Source organism: Nomascus leucogenys, chromosome 20 (assembly GCF_006542625.1).
Source record: "Nomascus leucogenys isolate Asia chromosome 20, Asia_NLE_v1, whole genome shotgun sequence".
Lineage (NCBI taxonomy): Eukaryota > Metazoa > Chordata > Mammalia > Primates > Hylobatidae > Nomascus > Nomascus leucogenys.
In genome coordinates, this window is record NC_044400.1 from 27126814 (window position 1) to 27149886 (window position 23073).

Here is a 23073-nt window from a genome sequence, read left to right on the forward strand (position 1 = left end):
GCTACTCAGGAGGCTGAGGCATGAGAATCGCTTGAATCCCAAATGGGTTTCAGTGAGCAGAGATCCTGCCACTGCACTCCAGCCTGGGTGACAGAGTGAGACTTAGTCTCTAAATAATAAATTAATTAATTAATTTGACTGAAAACAAATAATTGGTAATAGCTTTTCCCTTACAGAATAAAAGGCTAACACTGTCTGGTCAAGACAACTCAAAGGAATGGCAGGTCACAGAAAATCAACATTTTAAGAGCAATGCTCAGAAAAAATAGCTGAGATTATATACAACAGATCTGTCTATCTGTCTATAGTCTCCCTAAATGAGGTAACCTAGTCAATTCTATTTAGTGCAATAATCCATTTCTTTTATCATTTTCCTGTTAGAAAATATGTAGCCTATTTGAATATTTCTAGTGACATGATAACATGAAGCAGTTTCTCCCACTGCTGGACAGTTTTAATTGCGAGAAAAATCATTTCTTCTGTGAGCTCAAGTTGGCTAAAGCCATCTGGCTATTTATGCACTGAATGATGGCAAGTTAAAAAAAAAAATTTCCCAAGAAAGAAACTACATAATTTCCTAAAGAAGAATTTAATAACAAGAAAATATTTAGACCACACATGAACTACTGAATATTGAAAATAAATCTCTTTGTTTCTTCCATTGATCTGTAACTATAAATAAAAATTAAGATGAGGCCAATTAAGAAGGAATAATGACCTTGAAAAACACAATTTTTAATGACTTGAGGACCCATGGAGATTGACTTAGACAGTTTTAGCTCTCATGAATGATACTAACAGCACTATCAAGTTTTTACTTAGATTAGTCCAAATAATAATAAAATGCTTAATTTGAGTTATACCTTTTGACTTACTAAAGAATGTGCCACTCTAAGAATGCAATAACTAAAAGATAAGATGTATGAACTGTATATTATGGAAGAAAAGACTTCCCAATTAATGTTGCATAACTGTCTCTCCTAGACAGAGGCAACAATTTACAGAAAATTCAAGTTTTCCACATAATTTTCTCCACTAGGAAAGATAATTTTATGATTTTACTGTCACCACTGTACCATCATATTCGAAAGTCAAGCATATTTTCATTAGTCTCTGGTACCAATTATTTAATTGTAACAGCCTGTTGAAGCCATGACAACACAGACCAAATCTGGAGACATAATATCACATTGCAGTCTACCTAAATATAGTGCAGAGGGACATTTGGGGGAGTAAACATAAGGGCAATCTAAACAGCAAGATAAGATAGCTATAGAAAATACTTTGTTCCACCAAGAGGAAAATACAAATTTCTTATGTTCCAAAGTATTTAAAGGATATGAGGAACTGGAAACCTTCAGTGATGAGGAAGAAGTGTGGGAGATTCTTGATCATTTAAAAAACTAAATGTAAAAGCAATTATGTTTTGATATCTTCCTAGTAACAAGGTCCCATTAAAGGGAAAATAGCATACTTGTGGTATTTTCATTTCATTTTAAGATCCTGGTGTCAGCAGCCCTCAGGACAAAAGCTTACTGGTTTGTATTGTTAGTGATCCCAAAGAGTTAATCCTGTAGACAAACAGAGCATGTGTGCCCCTTGCTGGTCCAGACACTGGCTCTCTCCTAAAAATTTTGGCCTGTAAGGCAACTACTTTGAGTGGGTCCATGGGTAACTCCCAGCCCATGTGAGGGGGTCACTAAAGCCACCATGCAGGCTTCTAAAGGCTCTTGGCAGATGGTGAAGTATTATCTAAAGACCTCAAGACAAAGCAGTTTCTCTTTTTAAATCACTGCCTCAGCTTCTATAGGGCCAATATTTGCGTGATCCCAACAAGAGTATGAAATGTTGATCCAATTTTAGTTCCCAGATTCTAAATCACAGTCCTTCAGAGCAGCATTCTGCTTCAAACATGATAGCAACTATGTTTACAATGATTACTTGGTTGAAAAACTACCCCAGACTTGGTGTAACTGACTATAACAAATTGGCTTGGATGACTAAATACCCTCAGGTTCTACCACTTGCACAACAGGTAATAAGCTTCTACATGGATTCTATGTAAAAGAGTACTAAATGCAAACTTTTAGTTGTAGGTACTGTTAGGTACTAGTGAGTGTTTAGAGCTACAAGAACCACAGAGAACATTCAGCACACATCACTCATCTTACCACAGAAGTTAACCCCTTTGCATAAGATTATATAGTTACAATTTGAGTGAGGACTAGAACCCACGGTTCTTGATACTCAATATTCTTTTTGTTATTTAGCTTAGTCTAAAAATCTAGAAATAGGCTGCACAGCAATTAAGGTGCTTTAGTTTCTTTACTTCTGTGGAAAGTAAAGAAGTGACCTTACCTTGGAGACAGACCCCCATGGGAACAGTTGGTGGGTGAGGTCAGGGGGCTGGTCCTGCTGCTGGTGTGTCGGGAGGGCGTCCGGCCAATCGTATTGCTTGGAGAGCCCTGGGGTGAAGCAGAATAGGCATCCTTATTCAAGGGCTGTATATAGAATATATTCTATTCTTTCCTTGGTCTTTTAACACACATGTAAATAAATGGGTAGAATCTGCCCAGGATGTTTTTTTTTTTTTTTTTCCTTCAGAATCATAAGGCCAATTTTAAGTGTATATAAACCAAAAATGAATAATCATCATATAGGCACTCCTGGAGTCGAATGATTGATGTTGGGTGTGCTAGAGTGACAGACAGAATTGAGCATTTGCATCTTTCCAGTATTGAAAAATAAGACCAACTCAGTGAATGAATGACTAACTGGATAACCTAGTGAAAATGTAGCTGACTGAACAACCTGAGAAAAAACGGCATACTTAAATTTCAGATTCATTCATTCACTGGGGCTTAGGATGGCCCCATCCTCAGGATGCTCGACATTTCCTGAAAGAGGACAAGGAAACGGGGTATTCTATTAGAGTAGGTTCTAGATAAGGGCTACGCAGAGGTCATGGACATCACATAGGCACCAATCGTGACCAAAGCACTCACCACACTGGTGTTACTGGAATTCTTGAGGTGGTTGTGCAGGAGTTTGGTGGCACCATCCTGGAATGTTTTTGGCAAGGCACCAAGTAACATGGTAAATTCAGGAGTATTCAATTCAAACAGAGAGATTAGCACAATCTGTGCTGCCTAGAAAAAGGAACCATGATTAATTTATGTAATGTACAATAGGTTCTTCATCAAAATGTTGATTAAAGTTGTTTTTAAAAAATATAAGTAAAATCACTAATAAGAGGGTATTCTAGGCATCAAAAACAAAAAAGCATCTGAAGAAAATAATACCAATCGTAAGTAGTCTGACTTCAATCTGGAAAATAAACTCTGGCTTCATTTTAATGCCCTGGCCTTGGAATTCCACAGAACACTAATAATAAATTCCTAGAACTTTTCTTTTGTTGTCTGGTACTAGGAAGGAAGCTGGTTAAGTAGGTAAATGAAACAATTAAAAAATTTTAAAAAGTTTAAGATTGATCCCACTTTAATAATTCAGAACTGAACAGGGATCTCAGTGTACCCTGGAAAGCACATATTTTTAAATAAGCTGCATTAGGTTATCTTGAGAAGCCATACTCCTCTTGACTAAGAAACATGAGAAAACGAGTATAAATACCTCAGAAAAACTTCTACTTTTACACCTATAAACCAAGGAGAGAGACTTTGAGAAGCAAACCAGATTTCAAAGGAGTTTACATTAAAAACATGCTCTTCTGCCTTTTGGAAAATGTTCTACTTTTGCTTATTAATTGAGTCAACACACTGCAAGCCTGCTTGTAGTGATTGTGATAGTGAGGTAGGCAAAGCAATGAGCTGGAACAAGAGTGGTCAATGAGACTCGGGCTTCTAGTAAATGATGTGCTTTCTATGGATTTAGTAGCAGGCAATCTGAGCTTAAAGCACAATGCCTGAGGAATTAATTACAATAGTTTTCATTTACAAAAGCTAAGCCAAAAAAAATTTAGTAAATACTAATTGGCATTTCTAATTAATTTCTAAGAGTCAAGAGAAAGAAAAAGATACAAAAAACTGTCTGTGAATATAATCACTTCTTTTTCGTTTTTAACCATAAAGACTTTACAAACATAAGGTCTTTCCAAAGACTGCAGTTTTTAAGATTGCAGTAATTATTCAGAATTTTTTTCCATGACACAGAATATTACACAAAAAATGTGCTTGCAGAGAAATTCTTTCGGAAATAAACATCACAAAATATTTCAATGCTTTTACAATGCTAAAATTAACTATAGGTCCAGTTAGGACAAAATTACTATTTTGTGCATGGAGAAGGAAAAGAAATCCAAAAACCCAAAGGTATTTAACCAAAAATAAGAATTATGAATTTAAAAATATAATCAAAAGTTACTTTTTTAACATTTTGAAATTAATTCATTAATTCATTAATCACAGTATTGGGCAAAAGTACATTACTTTTTTCCCCTTTAATTTCAAATACAGTCATTAATACCTTTTCCACCTAAATAAAATAAGTGGTCATAATATTTTTATGACATAGGCAAAAAGCATTATTATTAATTGTACTAAAATATACTTTTCTACATTTCATTTTGGAAACATTTTAAACAAATTATCTGAAGGAATCTATTTCACCAACTTAATGTACTGTTAATTTGATATGCATATTTGTATAATAGAACAATTTCCAAAACTCATGCAAAGTAACCTGCGTATTTTTAAAAAACATTGTATTAGGTGTTAGAAAAAAAAACAATGCATGCAGAAAAATAATGCACTACAAGGAGGAAAGAAAGCAGCAGCCTGGAATTGTAGCAGGAAAAACACATCAATGTCATCAATTTAATTAAAAAATATTGGCACTTAAATTTTGTTGATTGAAAATGGCATTTGAATGTTATAAAATATATGATTACATTCTTGAACAGTATGCTTTTTATGTGAAATGTGCCACCGCCTTTATTTAAGAGACAATATTTCTTCCCAGAATGTTATCTAATGTCACAAGCTAACTTGAGGCTTTTCATGATGCAAATTATTAACTTAGAAGCTTAGAGTGTTTCCAAAGTAAAATCTTTTAAAAATAAGATCCAAGTTCTAGAAACAGTAGAAAGTATCATTTAAATATACATTTTTTTATTTTTAAAAAAAGAGACGGGGGTCTCATTGCCCAGGCTGGAGTGCAGTGGCCGTTTACAGGTCCAATCATAGTGCACTGCAGCCTCGAACTCCTGTGCTCCGAGCAATCCTACTGTCTCAGTCTCTGGAGTAGCTGGGATTATAGGCATATGCCATAGTGCCTGCCCCAAGTATCCAATTTTTAAAAGATTTTACATCAGAGTTTTGCAAGGAATTAGACTGTTACTGTTTTCAAATATTTTATCTCCGACCCTCTGAATTAGAAAGAGGTTAAAACATGGAATCCAAGCAAGGAAGAAAACTGGGTTATATTTATCATTACCATAATATGATCTCATTAAACAAGTAATTCCAGATATGGAACTGGGCTGGAGAGATGCATTAAAAAAGCCTGGGGCATAGCTCATGTTCACTAGTGACTCAAAAAGTGGAGTACGCCACTGTTCTTGTCTGCGTATCTGAACTGTTGTCTTCGTTAAGAGGCAAGACCGTTAGGCAGCCAGATGAAAAACTCAGAGTACTGCTGACTTTTTCTAATGGGCAACCCTAGGGCAATTTATTTTAAGGATCACATGGCAACTTAAAATGAAATGGTTCCCACACACACCCTCATAGAGGAATTTGAGAGGTGGGGTTTGTAAAAGGTTCTTCACATCTCACTGCTACCATTTGAAGAGAACTCCCAAGGACATCAACTGTCTTGAATGTTGCACATCTTATAGCAGAAAGGAATTCTTCCTAGCAGATCAGATCAAAACAAAGCTTTGCCAAACACTTCAGTGTTGGTATTAATTTGGGAAAACAAAATTTGAGAGGAAAGGCAGAGTTTTCCAATTTATTAAACAACTCACTGCTTCCTTCAGACTCTCATTAAAAATTGCTTCATAAAGTCACCAAAGAGAAACTATTTCAAAACCATCAGACGTTTCTCATTTAGTATCTCTCCTTTGTTTTTTTCAAGAGATGGGGGTCTTGCTATGTTGCCAGGCTGGAGTACAGTGGCTATTCACAGGCATGATCACCGTGCACTGCAGCCTTGAACTCTTGTAATCCTCCTGCCTCAGCCTCCCAAGTAGCTGGGACTACAGGCGTGTGCCACTGTGTCAGCCTAAAATCTCTTGCTTTTACTATTCTATTAAAATATGGTAGTGGTCGACACAAACATGGCTATATCACTGAGAAGGTAGTTAATCATAAAACACACCACAACACAAACGTTGACAGGCACACATACACACGCTCATATATTATTATATTATTTTAGATTCTCAAAAGCTTCCCAGAGCCTTCACAAGGGCAACTGGTATTAATAATCTAAAATGCAAACAGTGAAATGTGCTGTTTGAAATTAGTACACAGTTTTCAATCTACCTGTTTACAACTTTCTTCCAAGTTTCCTTCTCCAGGCCCAGAGCAGGTTGAAGCTGACCTAGTGGGGAAATCCTCACCTACTCGACTACGCTGAAGCGAGGACTGGCAAACAGGAAAGTTGGGAGGATTGAATCAGAGAGAAGCAGAAAGTGCCTAAACACGGCAATCTGTTAGCTGTAAAAGCATCTGGCTTCTTAGATAAAATCAGCAAGACACACATGATTGAAAGTAAGGAAGAATCAGAATAATAACAGTAGCTGCCAGTTTTAACCCTCAGTAGTATCACTAGGTCTTTTACTTAATAATCTTGAAATAGTATTCTTGCTTCAGGTGATGAAATGGAAGATGTCCAAATAAGACTTGAAAGAGTCCGGGCGTGGTGGCTCACACCTGTAATAATCCCAGCACTTTGGGAGGCCAAGGTGGGCAGATAACTGAGGTCAGGAGTTTGAGACCAGCCTGGCCAACATGGTGAAACTCCCGTCTCCACTAAAAATACAAAAATTAGCTGGGTGTGGTGGCACGTGCCTGTAATCCCAGCTACCCAGGAGGCTGAGGCAGGAGAATCGCTGGAACCTGGGAGGTGGAGGTTGCAGTGAGCCGAGATCATGCCACTGCACTCCAGCCTGGGTGACAGAGCGAGACCGTCTCAACAACAACAAAAGAGACTTGAAAGAGACTCGAAGTCACAGCTAAGCTGAGATCCAGTTACTTGATAGTAAAACCCTTAGCTTTCAGACTAGAGGCATGCTGCCTTTATAATCATATTTTTTAAAAAAGTCAACTAGATATCTCACCTTTTCAAGGCAATTTATGTATTAATACTTCTCCCTGCTCTAGCCAGCAGCATCTTTATACTTCCAGGTTTCTTTGCCATGCCTTTGTTGCCCACACTTCTCAAAACAAGGTTTGGGGGGCTAAATCTGTTGCTTCATTTGACAAAGAGAATCACATGTGATAAGCAACATACAGGCATTGTAAATTCCAAAATGTAAACATGTAATTAAAATTCTATTGCCATTACCACATTCCCTTTGATTGATCACATGGCTTTCTAAATCTTAGAAAAAATTCTGGTACTCAGTTTATTCCATAAATAACAACAGCAGCAAAACCAAAACAATCCTCAAACAATAATAGTGGAGCTGCAACTGCAAATAAAATGTCTAAGTTTTAATATACTTTAAGAAATTTAATCCTCTCAGTAATGCCTGAGGTAAGTGTTATTTATATATTTTAGAGATAGGTCTCTTTCTGTGGGTGCAAGCAATCCTCCCGGCTTAGCCTCCCAAGAAGCTAGAACTACAAGCATGTGCCACCACGCCCAGTTTGAGACAAGTATTATTATTCCCATTTTACAGATAATAAACAAGAACTCAGGGATTAAATTACTTGCTCCGACCCCAATGAGTGGCAGAGGCAGAAGGTCAAACTCCAGAACCCACCTTCTATCAGTAATATATACTATTATCTTACATCAACATAGTGCATTAAGAAAGGTCTAGTGTACGTCTGCATAGTTTCATCACACAACTAAACTAGTCAGGGCTCCCACACAGAGAAAATGGAAAAGTTTACTTTTGGAATAAAGCAGGCTAGTTACAGACTGGGTTGGGCTTTTTCATCTTGTTCAAACCAGTCTCAGTGTGGTAAGCACAACTCACTGGTGATTCGTTCATGTTTTGATTTTAAAAACACCTTAACAATTTAAGCACCCCTCCCTCCACAATGTGAAACACCCCAATATACTGAGCTAAGAAGGAAAACAAAATATTAAAAATGCTAAAATCAATGAATCTGGGTTATATCAGCTTGTTATCAGTTTAAAATGCTTCAAAAGTGCTTTCACAAATATGGTTGTATGGACTTAGAGAATGAATTATGTTGTCTGAAAAGTCCCCAGGTACTGTTTACATAAAATATTCTCCAGAGATGAGTCTGATATGAGAATTTACTGTATAAATTTCAGACTGAAGGACTCTTCTGTATTTAGAATACCTACCCTAAGAAAATTAAAGCAGGACATTAACAGAAGAACTTGGTTTAAGATCACAAAATGCTTTTAAATCACCAAGATTTCCATAATCCCTGATATAACCTTTAAAAAACTCTGGAAATGAAGGATGAGGCAGAACAAAGTTTATTTATACAGGCATGTATTTTATGTTTAGTGTGTTAAATGATCTAGATAAGAATGGTACTAGTTTTTATACAGTTTAAAATAATTTTGAATCTTATCAATTTTAGATCTTACAGTAGTGATATATACTACATCACAATTCTAAGTATTTTAACTTATTTAGGCACTACCTTCATTTTGACAGTGCTTCAAGAACGTCTCATATTCTTGGGTAAGGCAGCTGCATCACTTACAAAAGCAACTATATTTATAAATGTTCAATGGATGGTGCATCGAAACAGGGAATTTAAATAAAAGTGAATCTACCTCCAAAAAGGATTAATCTGCAGTCTCCTAGAGTTTGAGGACATCTATTTTAATACTGTCCTATGATACACCTATTTGAATCAAAAGTAATGCTTTACTAGTTAGTGCTGAATGTTACTGAAAGCCAAATAGTTTAGAGCCACAGATATCTTGGATGATTAAAAAAAAAAAAAAATCTAGACAGTGCCAGAAATACAGACATGCATCTGCTAAGTAAGTTGAACCACATCACAATTTGCATAGATAGGTAAAAAAGCGCCCTCCTAAAATAAGAGCCAAGGAATTGTCCAATAATTTTGGAAGCCTTCTGCCAACCCCCTAAAACAGACACTAAAGCCCTGGTAGTCAAGACACTAAGACGGCCCCAAGATTCCCTATAACGTATTACACCCTATATAACCTCTCCCACCCTTGGAGTGAGCGGGACTTGTGAATATAATGGATATCACTCCCATGATTGTGTTAACACGGAAGAAGGGATTTTCAAAAATGTAATTATGGCCCTTAATCAGTTGACTTTGAGTTAATCCAAAGGGAGATTATCCTGGGTGGGCCTGACATAATCAGGCAAGCCCTTAAAAGGCATCAGGGAGATTCAAAATGAGAGAGATTCTATGGCTGGCTTTGTTTTAATTTCTCCTTCATTTTTGAAGAAGAGTTTTTCCAAACAGTGAATTCTTGGATGAGTGCTTTTTTCTTTCAGCACCTTCAATGTCATCCACTGCCTTCTGTCCTTCGTGGTTTCTGAAGAGAAAAGAGCTGTTAATCTTATTGAGGATCTTGTGCATGGGATGAGTTTCTCCCCTCTTGCTGCTTTCAGGATTCTCTCTTTGGCTTTCAGCAATTAGATGTTATGTGTCTAGGTGTGAATCCTTTTATTAAAAAATCTTGGCTGGGTGCGGTGGCTCACGCCTGTAATCTCAGCACTTTGGGAGGCCAAGGCAGGTGGATCACGAGGTCAGGAGTTTGAGATCAGCCTGACCAACATGGCGAAACCCCTTCTGTACTAAAAATACAAAAATTAGCTGGGCGTGGTGGTGTGTGCCTATAATCCCAGCTACTCCGGAGGCTGAGGCAGGAGAACGGCATGAACCCGGGAGGCGGGGGTTGCAGTGAGACGAGATCGCGCCACTGTACTCCAGCCTGGGTGACAGAGCGAGACTCCGTCTCAAACAAACAAACAAAACAAATTTTTTTAGTTTACTAAGCTACTTAGATGTGTAATGTTTTTTGTCAAATTTGGGGAGTTTCTTAGATATTATTTCTTCATGTATTCTCCCGATAGCTTTGAACAAGCAAACTTCCTAGGAGCCTCTACTAGCTGAGAATGGCTCCCCGTTGACAATCAGGAAGAGAGCAGGCAGCTGAGTTCCACACCTGCAAGAGACTGAAATCTGCCAAGAACCAATGAGCTGTAAGAAGACCTCAGCCTCAGATGAGACTGCAGATCCAGATGACATCTTGTTTCAGCCTTTGAGACACCAACCAGAGGACCCAGAAAACACATGTCAGACTCCTGATTTATTACTGTGAGATAATAAATCTGTATTGTTTCAAGCTAAGTATGTGGTAATTTGTTATACAATAGAAAACGAATAAAGAAGTCAAAAGAAGGGAATTTTCAAAACTATAGTTTTAAAAATGATGGCTTCAAAATATCATTTGAAATGAAATAATTTCCATATGGGTGTTTATCATTCATTAATTCATTCAAAACATATCAATGCCTAGTATGTTACTCCAGGTATATGCCAGGCACTGAGCATGCAGAATGAGCAAAACAGTCTCCTTACTGCTCAACTCCAAACCCTCTGCTTCAGACATACCAGTCTATTTCACTGTTCCCAGACAAACCTCGTTTCTTAAACATGACTACTGTTCTTCCCCTAAACTCATCACTTATGCAAACTGCATCCATACTCCACATCTGAGAATGAATCTTATCTTCTCTAGGAAGCGTTCTATGATCAAGATAGAGTGCACTGAGCTTACAATATACAGAAAACCAGGCAGGTATTCCATCAGTTTGAAGGAAACTGCCCAGGGTAACAGGGCCCTAACCACTAAAGTGGGTTTAGAGGAAGCACAAACACTCTAGGTCCAAGGAAGGGAGGTGGGGAAGATGCCAGGGAACAGAGAGGACAAGCCTAGTCCTGAAGATACTGAGGAGCAACACTGCGTAGCAAGAGAATTTGCAAGAACCAGATCAAGACTATATCAGTAGTCTGTATGTCTTGAGGTTCATTCCAGGGCCATGGCCCAAAATACTAGGCCTTGTCTGTGTATTAAAAATCAGCCAAGAGTGAAAGGAACCCCAGTCAAAAAAACAACAGAATGTCTAGGCTCTGCCCTATGCCAATTAAATCACATTACTTGGGAACAGAGCTCAGAAATCTACGTTGATTTTAATTGCAGCCAGGACTGTGAACTATTAATCTAAATCTTCTGAAATTCCTCTGAAGGTCAGGATTATTGTCCTAGAGCCTGGGTATAAGTTAGTTGTGAAGGTGAGAAGTACACCTCACAATGGGAAAGGTGAAGCAGGGGGGCAGGCATGGAAAGTAGCACGCCAGTGGAGATAAAGCTTTGTGAACTAACACTGTATAACCCAAAATAACTGAAAACAAGTGTTGAAGCTCATTCAAACAGTAAATGAACAAAGTGATTTCTGGCAATATATCTAACGTTCTATTTATATTTGGCTTGAGCTAGTATTAAAATAAGTTGAGGTTTTTGGAGCCTCAGGCTAATAATTCGAAATTATCTGTAATGTTCTGATTAGAATAGTAAGGACAATAAGTCCTAGTTCAAATATTCTAATGTGCATGTCCACAGGGAGTGGGTATTATGACCAAAGCTAGTTTGTCCCAAACAGGCCCTAATCGAGGTAATATGCAAATATAAAATATGTTTCTGCACATGGCAGGCAATACTTAAGTAATATTCCATTACATAAGCACATACTCACATATCACACATATACTTACGTGCTATGCATTGAAAGATGTTTGCTCTTTTTTAAGCATCTATTACATCTTATCAAACTTTTCAACCACATTTTACGATCAGGGACCCTGTAGCCAGCTAGCCCTAGATCTGCAATTTTGACTTCAAAGTACATATTACAAACTGATATAAGGAAAACAAACATCTGTGTAAAAGACACTAATTTACTAGTGATTTCATATTAGAAAATATATAAAATAGATACCTGGGGAAACCATAAGCCCATCGTGCAAGATTTCAGATTTCCATTTTTATATTCAAAACTGGGCAGAGCCGGAGAGAGAAAAGGGCAACAGCAGAGCCTTAGTGAGAAAAGTTTGTGGGTGGGTGGCATGGTTTTCAAGTTTCTAAATACATTTCTCTAACACAAGCCCAGGAACAATCTGTAATTACACATTGGTTCCCTTGGACATACCTTTCTCACGTCTGAACTCTTTGGTTCTGTTGTCCAGGTTATGATTCTAGAAACAGCAAGCCTTGTCTCACTAGAGTTTACAAAATCTGTTGGATCCATCTGTCTGGCCAGAGACTCAATGTACTTCAGGATTGCAACTTTGACCTGAAAGAGCCAATAATTACAAACATTAAGTACACCTGATGAATCTTTGAAAACAATTCTTATCAGGTGGCCAGAGAAAAGTAAACCCTGTTGAGGGGGATCTCCTTCCTTTCTCCTGTATTGATAGTTTCCACATGGAGCGACGTCCAACAGGGGAAAAAGCATGAAATGGCTGATGGGTAAGTTTGGGGACAGGAAGAGGCGCATGGCTCAGTTTTCTTCATTTTTAGCTGCCTGTAGAGAAGATTGTTCTGCTCCTCATCTATGCTGCAAGACACTTTCAGGGCAGGAGCCCTTGCGAGGGGCCCGTGGGACTTCCAGCTCTGCCACTGACTGCAGGGCATGTTCAGCTCTAGTTTTGTCACATGTTCTAGGCCATGTTCTGTAAGGCAGCATTTTCAGTAATCAAGCTGATGCTCTGCCCTAACTTCACCATCACCTTCTCAACTAGCTTTGACTTCAGGAGAAAAAGGTAATTATTTGTTAGGCTCATCCTAAAACCTCCAAAAAGTTAATGATCAAAGAACAGATGATGAATGTGACCTAATTCAAATTAACATACATCCTCCCTGAAACTTGGTCTTGTTATTACAGGTATGATTTTCCACAACATGTAACGATTAACTTTCACAGCTTAGAATGTTAATATTAAACATTCCAATAAGATACCTATCTCCACACACAAGAATGTCTTAATTTTCTAGTTTAAATATTAATTGTGAAAAAGACTAGTACTGCCTAAATGCTGGTGAGGATGCAGAAAAACTACAGCTCTCATAAAGTACTGGTAGGAATACAATATGGTATAACCATTTTAGTGGTTTCTAAAAAAGCTAAACATATACTTACCCAATGAACCAGCAAATACACTACTAGGTACTGAACCAAGAGAAACAGGAACATGTCCACAAAGAATCAAACAAGAATGCTCACAGCAGATTTATTCACAATAGCTAAACATGGGTCATGTATAAACAAAAGTAAATTTAAACAAATGTGAGTTCCAGGGTTGAATTGTAATGACAAATAATTACTGACCTTGAGGTTTGGAGTTTGAGTTTGATCCACAATAAATCTCATCAAAATGTTAAATTGTTGATCAAATGGAAAGGAGTCCCTAGGTTGGTGGGAAAAAAGTGCTTATTTTTAAAGAAATTTATTACAGAACAATGTAAAACTATTTAACAAAAGCATACCATTGTAAGTTAATGTATGTAAAACCCTGTTCACATTTTTAATAAATAGTGCTTTTCGTTTTATGTAAAGTAATACATGTTATACAGAAAATATGGAAAAAGGAAAATCTTTTTCCAAGTCCCCAAACACAAACTGAACTTACTTTGAGTGGCTATTTTAAAAATTAAGACTAAGCAATAAACTAAGGAAGAAATTTCTACCTGCCTTTCTAGGGATTCGCTCATTTTCCCTCCAGCTACCTTTCTGGATATTGCTTAAACATAAAAATCACTTCTGATACCCAAACCTCATTTTTACATCCTGACTGGGCTGCTTACAGCTGACCCTGCTTAAACTAACCATATCGTCCTCCTTGGTCCTGGTCACTGCTTAGGGTCCCTGCACACGACAGAAGAATGCCTGTGAGAGGCGACAAAACATTTCCCATCCAGCTACAAATCACACACAGAAGCCTGGAGTCCCAGGAGCCCCTTCTCTCTCTTGGCCAGAGAGTCAGTGCTCTTTCTGTTAAAATGCTGTAATTACTAGTATTAGTTTAAAATTGCACAGTGCGGCCCACGTGGAAAATGGTGATGTAACTTCCATATTAACAGGAAAGATAAGTGCAAGGCAAATATCTACACTGCTTTCTTTGGACTCTCTTAGAGATTTTTCCCAATCTACATAAATGTAGTAAAATAAAGAAGTAGGTTTGACTCTCTAAAATGAAGTAAATAGAACTGATTTGAAAAATAAAATGATACAATAAAAATAAAAAGCACATGGCATATATCAGGTGCCAGTGTTATCCTACATATGATTACTAATAAAAAGTAAACTCGATCCAATAGTACCCTGGAATCTTTGAAGATCACTTAGGGAAGGAAAGTATACTTTGGTATACCTGATTTAAGTGACTATGTCAACAAACTACCCACAAAATGTCTCTCCCTTCTTCTGGCAGCATGGGGTGGATGGAGAATACATTTCAGTAATCGGTGTGTATAATCAGGAAATACGCCATTGTTAGGCACAGGCAAAGGAAAGGAAATTGAGGCAGATTAGCACTCAATTCTATAAACTGAGAAGCAATTCTCAGCCATCACTAAACCTCCTATTAGCAGTCACTGACTATTCTAGATCAGCTTAAACAGCTGTGCATCTCAACTGCTGAGAAAAAGAAGGGAATATTAAAAATGCTTTAGGCACTCAGACCAAATCTACTGAGATTAGGACTCTTAAAGGGGCATCCAGGAAAACTAACAGGAGGTCACAATTGTATTCCTTAATCACCAAAGTTTAGGAACACAATCTTAATACTCCTACCATTCCTAAAAACATGAAATAGATCTGGTCATTGGTAAATTCACCTAAATTAAGCGACCTATAAGGCCAAGTCTGGCTCACATGTGTTTTATTTGGCCTTCACAGTATTTTAAAAAATTCTCGAGTATGTTGCCCAAATCCACATTTCTGACCTTTCTTGAAAAGTCTGGTACTACTGAGCCCATGTCCCAATGTGGCCACAACCGGCCCCGGTCTATCAACAGCCCTCCTATCTACTCCACTCAATGATACCAGCTTATCAGCCTAGCCCCTCAGTCAATCTTGGCTAAACCTTTATAATCCATTGGTATCATGGTGTACCGTAATGCTCCCTAACTCCACTAAGTTTAGCCATGAAAAGGAATGACGAAGTTTGAAAGCTTTATTGCAAATTTAGTATATTACTTTGATTCTTATTTATTTATTTATTATTCTTTTTTTATGTCCTCACTGACAGACGCAAGTACATTACTTTGAGTTCATTAAAAACCAGAAGGGGTTTTTAATCTCTCTGGATAACAGAATTCTATAGCAATGCAATTACACAGATTGACAGGGTCAAGGGCCAAAAGAAAACAGCTGGCATCATGGTGTAGAGGAACAGATGCATTCTTTGAAGTCAGAGTCATGTAACAGCTGCACGCATAGGGATGCTGGCAGGGCAGGATGTGCTACTGCGCTAGTCAAGGGAGCCAGAGAGGGAAGAGAAGGTTCCAGTGCTATCCATACCACCCCCCTGCCCCCACAGGAGGTGAGGACACACACCCACAAGACAGCCTGCAACAACAGAAACAGACAACAGTGCAATCATCAGAAATCCTGGATTTGTGTTTCCAAACAGCCACTAACAAAGTCAAGGCAAACTGTTTCTCACTGATAAAATGAGCATCATCTTTAAGGTCCTTCCATCTTGAAATTCTATGATAACTAGAATTATTCCAGTTTGTAGTAACTTATAAAAGTTATTGCCCTGATAATTTTGAGTGACTTGGAAGTTATTCCTTTGTTCTTTAAAAAAGTTCACCAATTTGACATTCCCCCATCCATCTTCCACCAAATCACAACCAAGACATTATTGCAAAGTGTCTTCTGAGATGTTTCAACTTTCATACTTGCATACTGAGGACCCACAACTGCATAGACAATAGAGAAGCGGTTTCTGAACAGCAGCAGCATGTACTTTTTCTAACTTTTCTGGGCTTCAGCAGCTTTTCTTTTCTCATTAACAGCCAGAAGGGTCACAACTACTGCAAATGTGCTATTAATCTCTAGCCAATGTGCTATCAATTTAGAGAATTTTCCTGGACCAATGGAAACTCTACATCATACACCGATAGAAAAATTTCTAGTAAGACTTGTAAGTTGAAGTAATAAAAATACTAAGGTCTTCAGAAAAATGTAAACAACTATTCTAAATGTTCCCTTTAAATGTTTTTTAATGAGAATCAATTTCCAAAGTTTTACATTTGTTTATTATATATGTCTTAAATACTCACAAAAGTAATATCAACACAAGGAAGATATGGTATTTCATTTCACGGACTGGTGGGACATGTCAACAAGTATGTCAACAACAGAAAGTGAGAACCGAGTAAAAGAGATATTCAAGTGGGTGACAAAGGCCATGGGTAACAAAAGAGAATGGCAAAAAGTCACTTACAAGTAGCCTATAACATCAAAATGGACCTAACCCTTAAACACTTACCTTGTGACATCTAGAGCCTTTTGAACTTTTGCTTGCACAGATCCAAGTAAATCTGCTCCCATTTTCTTAAGTAATTGTGTGAGAAGAACAAAAAGCCAGTCTTGTAAATCATCCTTATGAATTATTATAAAATCCACAAGAGTCTCCAAAAACATACTGAAAACCTAGACACAAATGAAAACCAAGTACTTCACATATTGAATTCACGATTTCCTCCAAAATCTACAAAACATTAAAAATGCCCAAACGTGCTTTGCCCAGACTCTTGTAACTTAGGTTAACACTGTTAACAACTGTTCATAGTACAGAAGGAAAATGTAGTGCAGAAAACAGATAAAGGAAAAAGGAATGGAACTTACTCTCTGTTGTGAATTCCACCGCAAACGAGGCCATGCAACAAAACAAATTCCATGTTAGTTGGCAGTGAATTAATACCATTTTCATGCGTTTTTTTAAGAAAACCTGAAAAGGCTACAAACCAATGAAATATTCTCTCCTCCATCAATGTAAGTCTTTAAAAAGCAGTACAGAGAGAAATTAACTTTTCTGAGTTTAATCCTGAAGGCTTTTCTTTCTTAAACAACAACAAATCCTCTTGTCCTAATTCTACGGTATTCTTATTCACTATCTAGCAGTCAACAAATACTACTATAAAATGAGCCAATAAAAACACCTACTCACTGTTGTGTAGCTATTGCTTTTCACGTCAGACATTTTCCTGTATACCAATTTCAGATATCATAAAGTAATAGATTACAGCTTAGAATAAAATATATAAAAATATTAACATAATTATCACGCTGTTGTGTAATGATTTTTGCTAAGGTGAAATAGAGAGCACAGTGGAATATCTCTGAACCAATTTCAGAGAGAAAAGTAGCACTGAGTATCCCTACCTTGTTAATGAAACTTGTTCTACTTGGACAAACCACGAACCTTATACCGCCTCATTTCTAGCACAGCAACTATTCACCACCAGGGGTCTCCCGTGAGACAGCTCAGGAAAAAGTCATTCAGCTGTGTGATTCCTGGCTTTGCTTATAGGCAGCTAACAAATATTAACTAAACTGAGACCTCCAAACTCACTGTACAAGAGACTTCTGATGGAAACAAATTTCCTTCTTTATCCTCACATTCTGCTTCTGAATCAGCAATCTAGGGGTGACAGGTAACAGAAATCTATCAATGTTCTGAACCATCTAATAGTGCCTATGTTATAAATCTTAAGAATCTAATTATGCTTATGCATTAAATCTTACTGCTTTTACCACTACATTAGAGAAAAATCTTGATAAATTTTATCTTTGGATATCTATGTGGCCTTTAAGCTCAGTCTTTCTTGAATTTTTATTGAGACAGAGTCTCACTCTGTTGTTCAGGCTGGAGTGCAGTGGTGCGATCTCAGCTCACTGTAACCTCCGCCTCCCAGGTTCAAGTGATTGCCTCCCAAGTAACTGGGATTACAAGTGCCCACCACCATGCCCAGCTTATTTTTATATTTTTAGTAGAGACAGGGTTTTGCCATGTTGGCCAGGCTGGTCTCGAACTCTTGACCTCAGGTGATCCGCCCACCTCGGCCTCCCGAAGTGCTGGGATTACAGGTGTAAGCCACTGTGCCCAGTGGATTTTTATTAATATTGTTAATGTTGACTTTGCTGTGAGGGTCATAGCAGAAAGTTTAAAGACATGCTTCAAGAATGACACTGAGTGAGGAGAGCTGTTGTGGGGGGAGGGGAGGAGAACCCTTGCATTCACTCCCCTTTACTCTCATGAGCACCTCAAAAAGCTGGGACCATATCTTCTTTTCTATATCCCTGCCCCAGGGCAGGTACTCAGTAAATGTTAAATGACTGGGTGAATGAATGGGTGGATGGATGTTTGATATTACAAGGACAATTCCTATGAGGAAGCAAGGATAGGAAAAGAAAGAAGATGATGATGACTAACTGTCTAGGCTCTCTGGCCGTCACAGGTTTCTTTCTTCCAGCAAGACTTGAAGGAGCCCATCTTTACTAAGAAAACTGTAGTTGAGCCTGCATGTCAGCATTAAAAATTTGCTTCTGCTCATTTAAGGTTCTATCCATTTCCATACCTTACTTTCTTCCACCAAAAGCATCTAATAGCCTCTAAGGGCCTTCTCTCTAACAATAGTATTTAAAATCTAGGCTCCAAGTAAACTTCTGTAAAAATACCCTGTCTCACGTCTTTTCCACCACCCCTGGAAAGTGTTCTGTCCCATACTCACGGGCGTTTCCCCCTCAGCTGGGACTCTCTCATCAAAAAAAGCATTCCTCAGGCTTAGTGTTCCCTATGGCCCTCAGGAGGTGTGGGCACCAACTAAGTGATCCCCATTCAGCAAGTTCTTGGGAACGGCAAAATCCTATTTTACGAAATAACCTGGTATTTTTTCTATCTTGTCCTATACGGACATATTCTACATGGGATACAAAAATAATTACATACTTATTTTCTTCACTACTATAACATTAAAAAATGCATGATATTATAATATAGTCTTATACCCTAGCACCTACCTCACTGTTTGGCTAAGAGGAGACGTACAAAAATATTTGCTGAATATAAGAAAGACCATCTGATTCTCTCCCTGATAACGTTTACTTGAAACACACTTATTTAACTTGAAATTTTATGCACATTTAAGTTTCCAAGAATTCTGTTTTTAAAAGATGTAACATACACTAGTGCTGAAACTGGTGTGACTCTGTAAGGTCGGAACTGCACTATTGGGAATTCTCTCTCATTCTTGGGTAGTATATCACACAGAACACACAGACATGCAGGGGGAAAGATAGTGCAGGCATGACTTCCAGACTTACCTTGCTATGAGGGTCAGCAAACATCCGAGTGAAGATCTCACATAACCTTTTCAGTTCAACTCGACTAGAAGAAATAAAACAGAAATCAATGAATTTACTACTTTTATTATTTTTGAGACAGGGTCTCACTCTATCACCCAGGCTGGAGTGCAGTGGTGCAATCACAGCTCACTGCAGCCTTTATCTCCCAAGCTCAAGCGATCCTCCCACCTCAGCCTCCCGAGTAGCTGGGAGGTACACACTACCACACCTGGGTAATTTTTTTGATCAGTCAACTACATAAGCTTTACATAATTCATATCTACATAACAATGTTTTTTCACAAACTCTTAATTTACAGCTAAATCAAATAGGAATATAAAACCAGGGATTTGCTCTCATTTTAAGATGAGGAAACTAAGACTGAGTGATTTACTCAAGCTGACACATCTGGAAGTGACAAAGCCATGCACCAAATCCTTTTCATTTTATCCCAGCTGTGTTTTCCACATGCCACAATTGAAAAGCAATGGAATAAAGTTTAAAAAGCATGTTTATCCTGCATTGTAATGAGAGGTACAAAACAAAAAAGGGAAAAAACAAAACAGCATGTGTTTCAGGGTCAGACAGACCTGGATTTTAATCTCAGTTCTGCTGTAAATAAGGTACTCTGGGCCAGGTGCAGTGGCTCACACCTGTAATCCCAGCACTTTGGGAGGCCAAGGCAGGTGGATCACCTTAGGTCACTAATTTAAGACCAGCCTGGCCAATGTGGTGAAACCCTGTCCCTACTAAAAATAAAAAAATTAGCCAAGCATGGTGGCGGGTGCCTGTAATCCCAGTTACTCAGGAGGCTGAGGCAGGAGAATCGCTTAAATCCAGGAGACAGAGGTTGCAGTGAGCCAAGATCACGCCATTACACTTCAGCCTGGGCAACAAGAGTGAAACTCAGTCTCAAAAATAAATAAATAAAATAAGTAAGTACTGTGCTATCTTTAAGCCTGTGTTTTTCCTTATTGGTCAAACAGGATAAGGACCATGTCACGTGGCTGCTGAGAGGATTAAAAAAGATAACACATTGTACCTTCTACTGTACCTAGGACAAAGCAAACACTCATTTCACATTGGTGCCCTTTGTCTTTTCTGATCCTTGACTACCACCAAGTCCCATGTTTAAAGTTTGATAGAGGAGTCCTCTCTTCCACAAATCATCCCTGATTAATGCCCTCTTATATGGATGAGACAGTTGGTTCAAGGACCCTTCAATATTGTTAATGACGTAACCTAGATTAGACCAACGCCAACCAACAGATTCCTAGAAATTATTCAATGGGTACTCGGTGAACACTAAGAATCTACAAAGTGGGACCACCAGGGATTAAACAGATTCTTGAGGAACAATCGTGACAATTCATCTTCTTGTTTTGACAGGTCACCAAAGTGTCACAGGATGCCTGCGTTTCAGAAGGCACATGACAAAACTTTCTGTATCGTCTTCGTGAACAGACAAATAATGGGGGCAGGTATGAGTACAGGAGGGTGGAGTCAGACTGCCTGAAGAGCCACAGTGAGAGCTGAGCAACTCATCAGCCAGTGCTCGGCCTTACAGAACCCAAGAGGGATGCCCATCTATGACCGTTAACTTATCTTATAAAAATTATCCAAAGGATAAAGTAGACTGCATTTCATGTATTCTAAGTTGCCCATTTCTTAATTCCCATTCACATCTCCTTTCTCTCGTTTTCACATCTCTGTAATTGAGTCATCTTATAATCAATGACATTTTTGTACTGTTATGGTTTAATATGCAGCATTAATTAAAGGGCTAAAAATAAGGGTGTGTCTATGGTGCCTTAGATTTGACAAAATATGATATAACCACATACTTTTTTGGTATGTGTAACACATGCTTATTTTAGAAAATTTAAAAAACAGAAACAAAGAAAAAAGCAAAAACGATCCATCTAAAAGACAATGCTGTTACTATTTTCGAGTGCTCCATTTTGTTATCTCATCATGTACATTTATAAGCTACATATATGCACATGCATATCAAAATTTTCCAGACTAAGACTGATAACATTTAATCCAAGACCCTAAAGTATAATGAACCATACTAACCTGCAGAGTTGTTTTATTTTATTTTTTAACCTGAATTGCATACTGTACACCAAGATTTCTCAAATAACATCTACTGGACAAATATAAAACAGAAGGGAACCAAATATGGGGTCTTTTTTTTTGAGACAGGATTTCGCTCTGCCACTCAAGCTAGAGTGCAGTGGTGTAATCAATAATGCACTGCAATCTCCAACTCTGGGCTCATGTGATCCTCCTGCCTCAGCCTCCGAAGTATCTGGGATTACAGATGCATATCACCACATCTGGCTAATGTTTTAACTTTTTTGTAGAGATGGGTTCTCCCTTTGTTGCCCAGGCTGGTCTCGAACTCCTGGACTCAAGTGCTCCTCCTGCCCTGGCCTCTCAAAGTGCTGGGATTACAGGTATGAGCCACTGTGTCTACCCTAAATATTTTATCAGCCTAATAAATTATAGAATATTTGCCAGATGGGCTGGGTGTGGTGGCTCATGCCTGTAATCCCAGCACTTTGGGGGGTGAAGGCAGGCAGATCACGAGGTCAGGAGTTCGAGACCAGCCTAGCCAATATGGTGAAACCCTGTCTCTACTACAAATACAAAAATTAGCCGGGCGTGGTGGTGTACACCCATAGTCCCAGCTACTCAGGAGGCTGAGGGAGAAGAATCGCTTGAACCTGGGAGGCGGCGGTTGCAGTGAGCCAAGATCGCGCCACGCATCCAGCCTGGGTAACAGAGCGACATTCCATCTCAAAAAAAAAAAAAAAAAGTGAAGAAAAAAAGGATATTTGCCAGATATTTCAAAGCCTCTGCATGGCAAGGACTGTGTCTTAGTCATCTTGGTACCTTTAGTGCCTGTTCCTGCAAGCAGACCTCTTGAAGACTCCATTAATTATTTAAGCCCCTGAAGAGTCCAACAGGGGATTCAAACTTAGCTCATATTCTTGCTGTGGTCCTCACCTCAGTGTTCTTTGGCTCTTCAGTAAGTTCTGCAGGCCCAGAAGCCCTTCTTTCCTTTCTGACCAGTTTGAACTAGCACAGTGGTTGAGAACTTCTGCTACATCCTCAGTCTGCCGCAGATAATGGGGAATGCCACCATTCCTGGAGCCATATGAGCGCTCAGAGCAAACACTTGAGGCATCACTGTTGGCATCATCGTCAGAATACATCCCATACGGCTCATATCTCCTCCTCACAGGCTTCTTCTGACAGGTCCAATGAGGGATGGGAGTGATTGAGGAAGAAATAGAAAGGTGAAATGACTGTGAGTCATACCAAACAAAATCGACAACAAAGAGTTAAGTGTAAAAAGACACATGCACACACACACTTTTCCTGTGCTTATAGATTAGGGAAATAAAAACAGAAAAGCAGTTTTCCATTAGGTAAAATAGCTAATAAGCAAAGCACTCTGTAGTAGAGGGGAAAGAGTATGGCCTCTA

The 23073-nt window shown here is 38.4% G+C and overlaps 1 protein-coding gene across 24 annotated transcripts in view; it reads right to left on the reverse strand.

Annotated features, from left to right (window-relative positions):
• CLASP1 (cytoplasmic linker associated protein 1) overlaps nucleotides 1–23073 on the reverse strand; it is a 301555-nt gene that overhangs the window by 47217 nt on the left and 231265 nt on the right. For all 24 annotated transcript variants that reach the window (XM_030801424.1, XM_030801422.1, XM_030801427.1 and 21 more), the window contains 8 exons: nucleotides 22592–22836; nucleotides 19556–19619; nucleotides 18988–18990; nucleotides 16719–16882; nucleotides 13550–13628; nucleotides 12368–12511; nucleotides 3006–3149; nucleotides 2359–2465 (listed from right to left, as the gene is read on the reverse strand). In XM_030801424.1, coding sequence (XP_030657284.1) covers nucleotides 2359–2465; nucleotides 3006–3149; nucleotides 12368–12511; nucleotides 13550–13628; nucleotides 16719–16882; nucleotides 18988–18990; nucleotides 19556–19619; nucleotides 22592–22836 — 950 coding nt within the window. The remainder of the gene's footprint in view (nucleotides 1–2358; nucleotides 2466–3005; nucleotides 3150–12367; nucleotides 12512–13549; nucleotides 13629–16718; nucleotides 16883–18987; nucleotides 18991–19555; nucleotides 19620–22591; nucleotides 22837–23073) is intronic.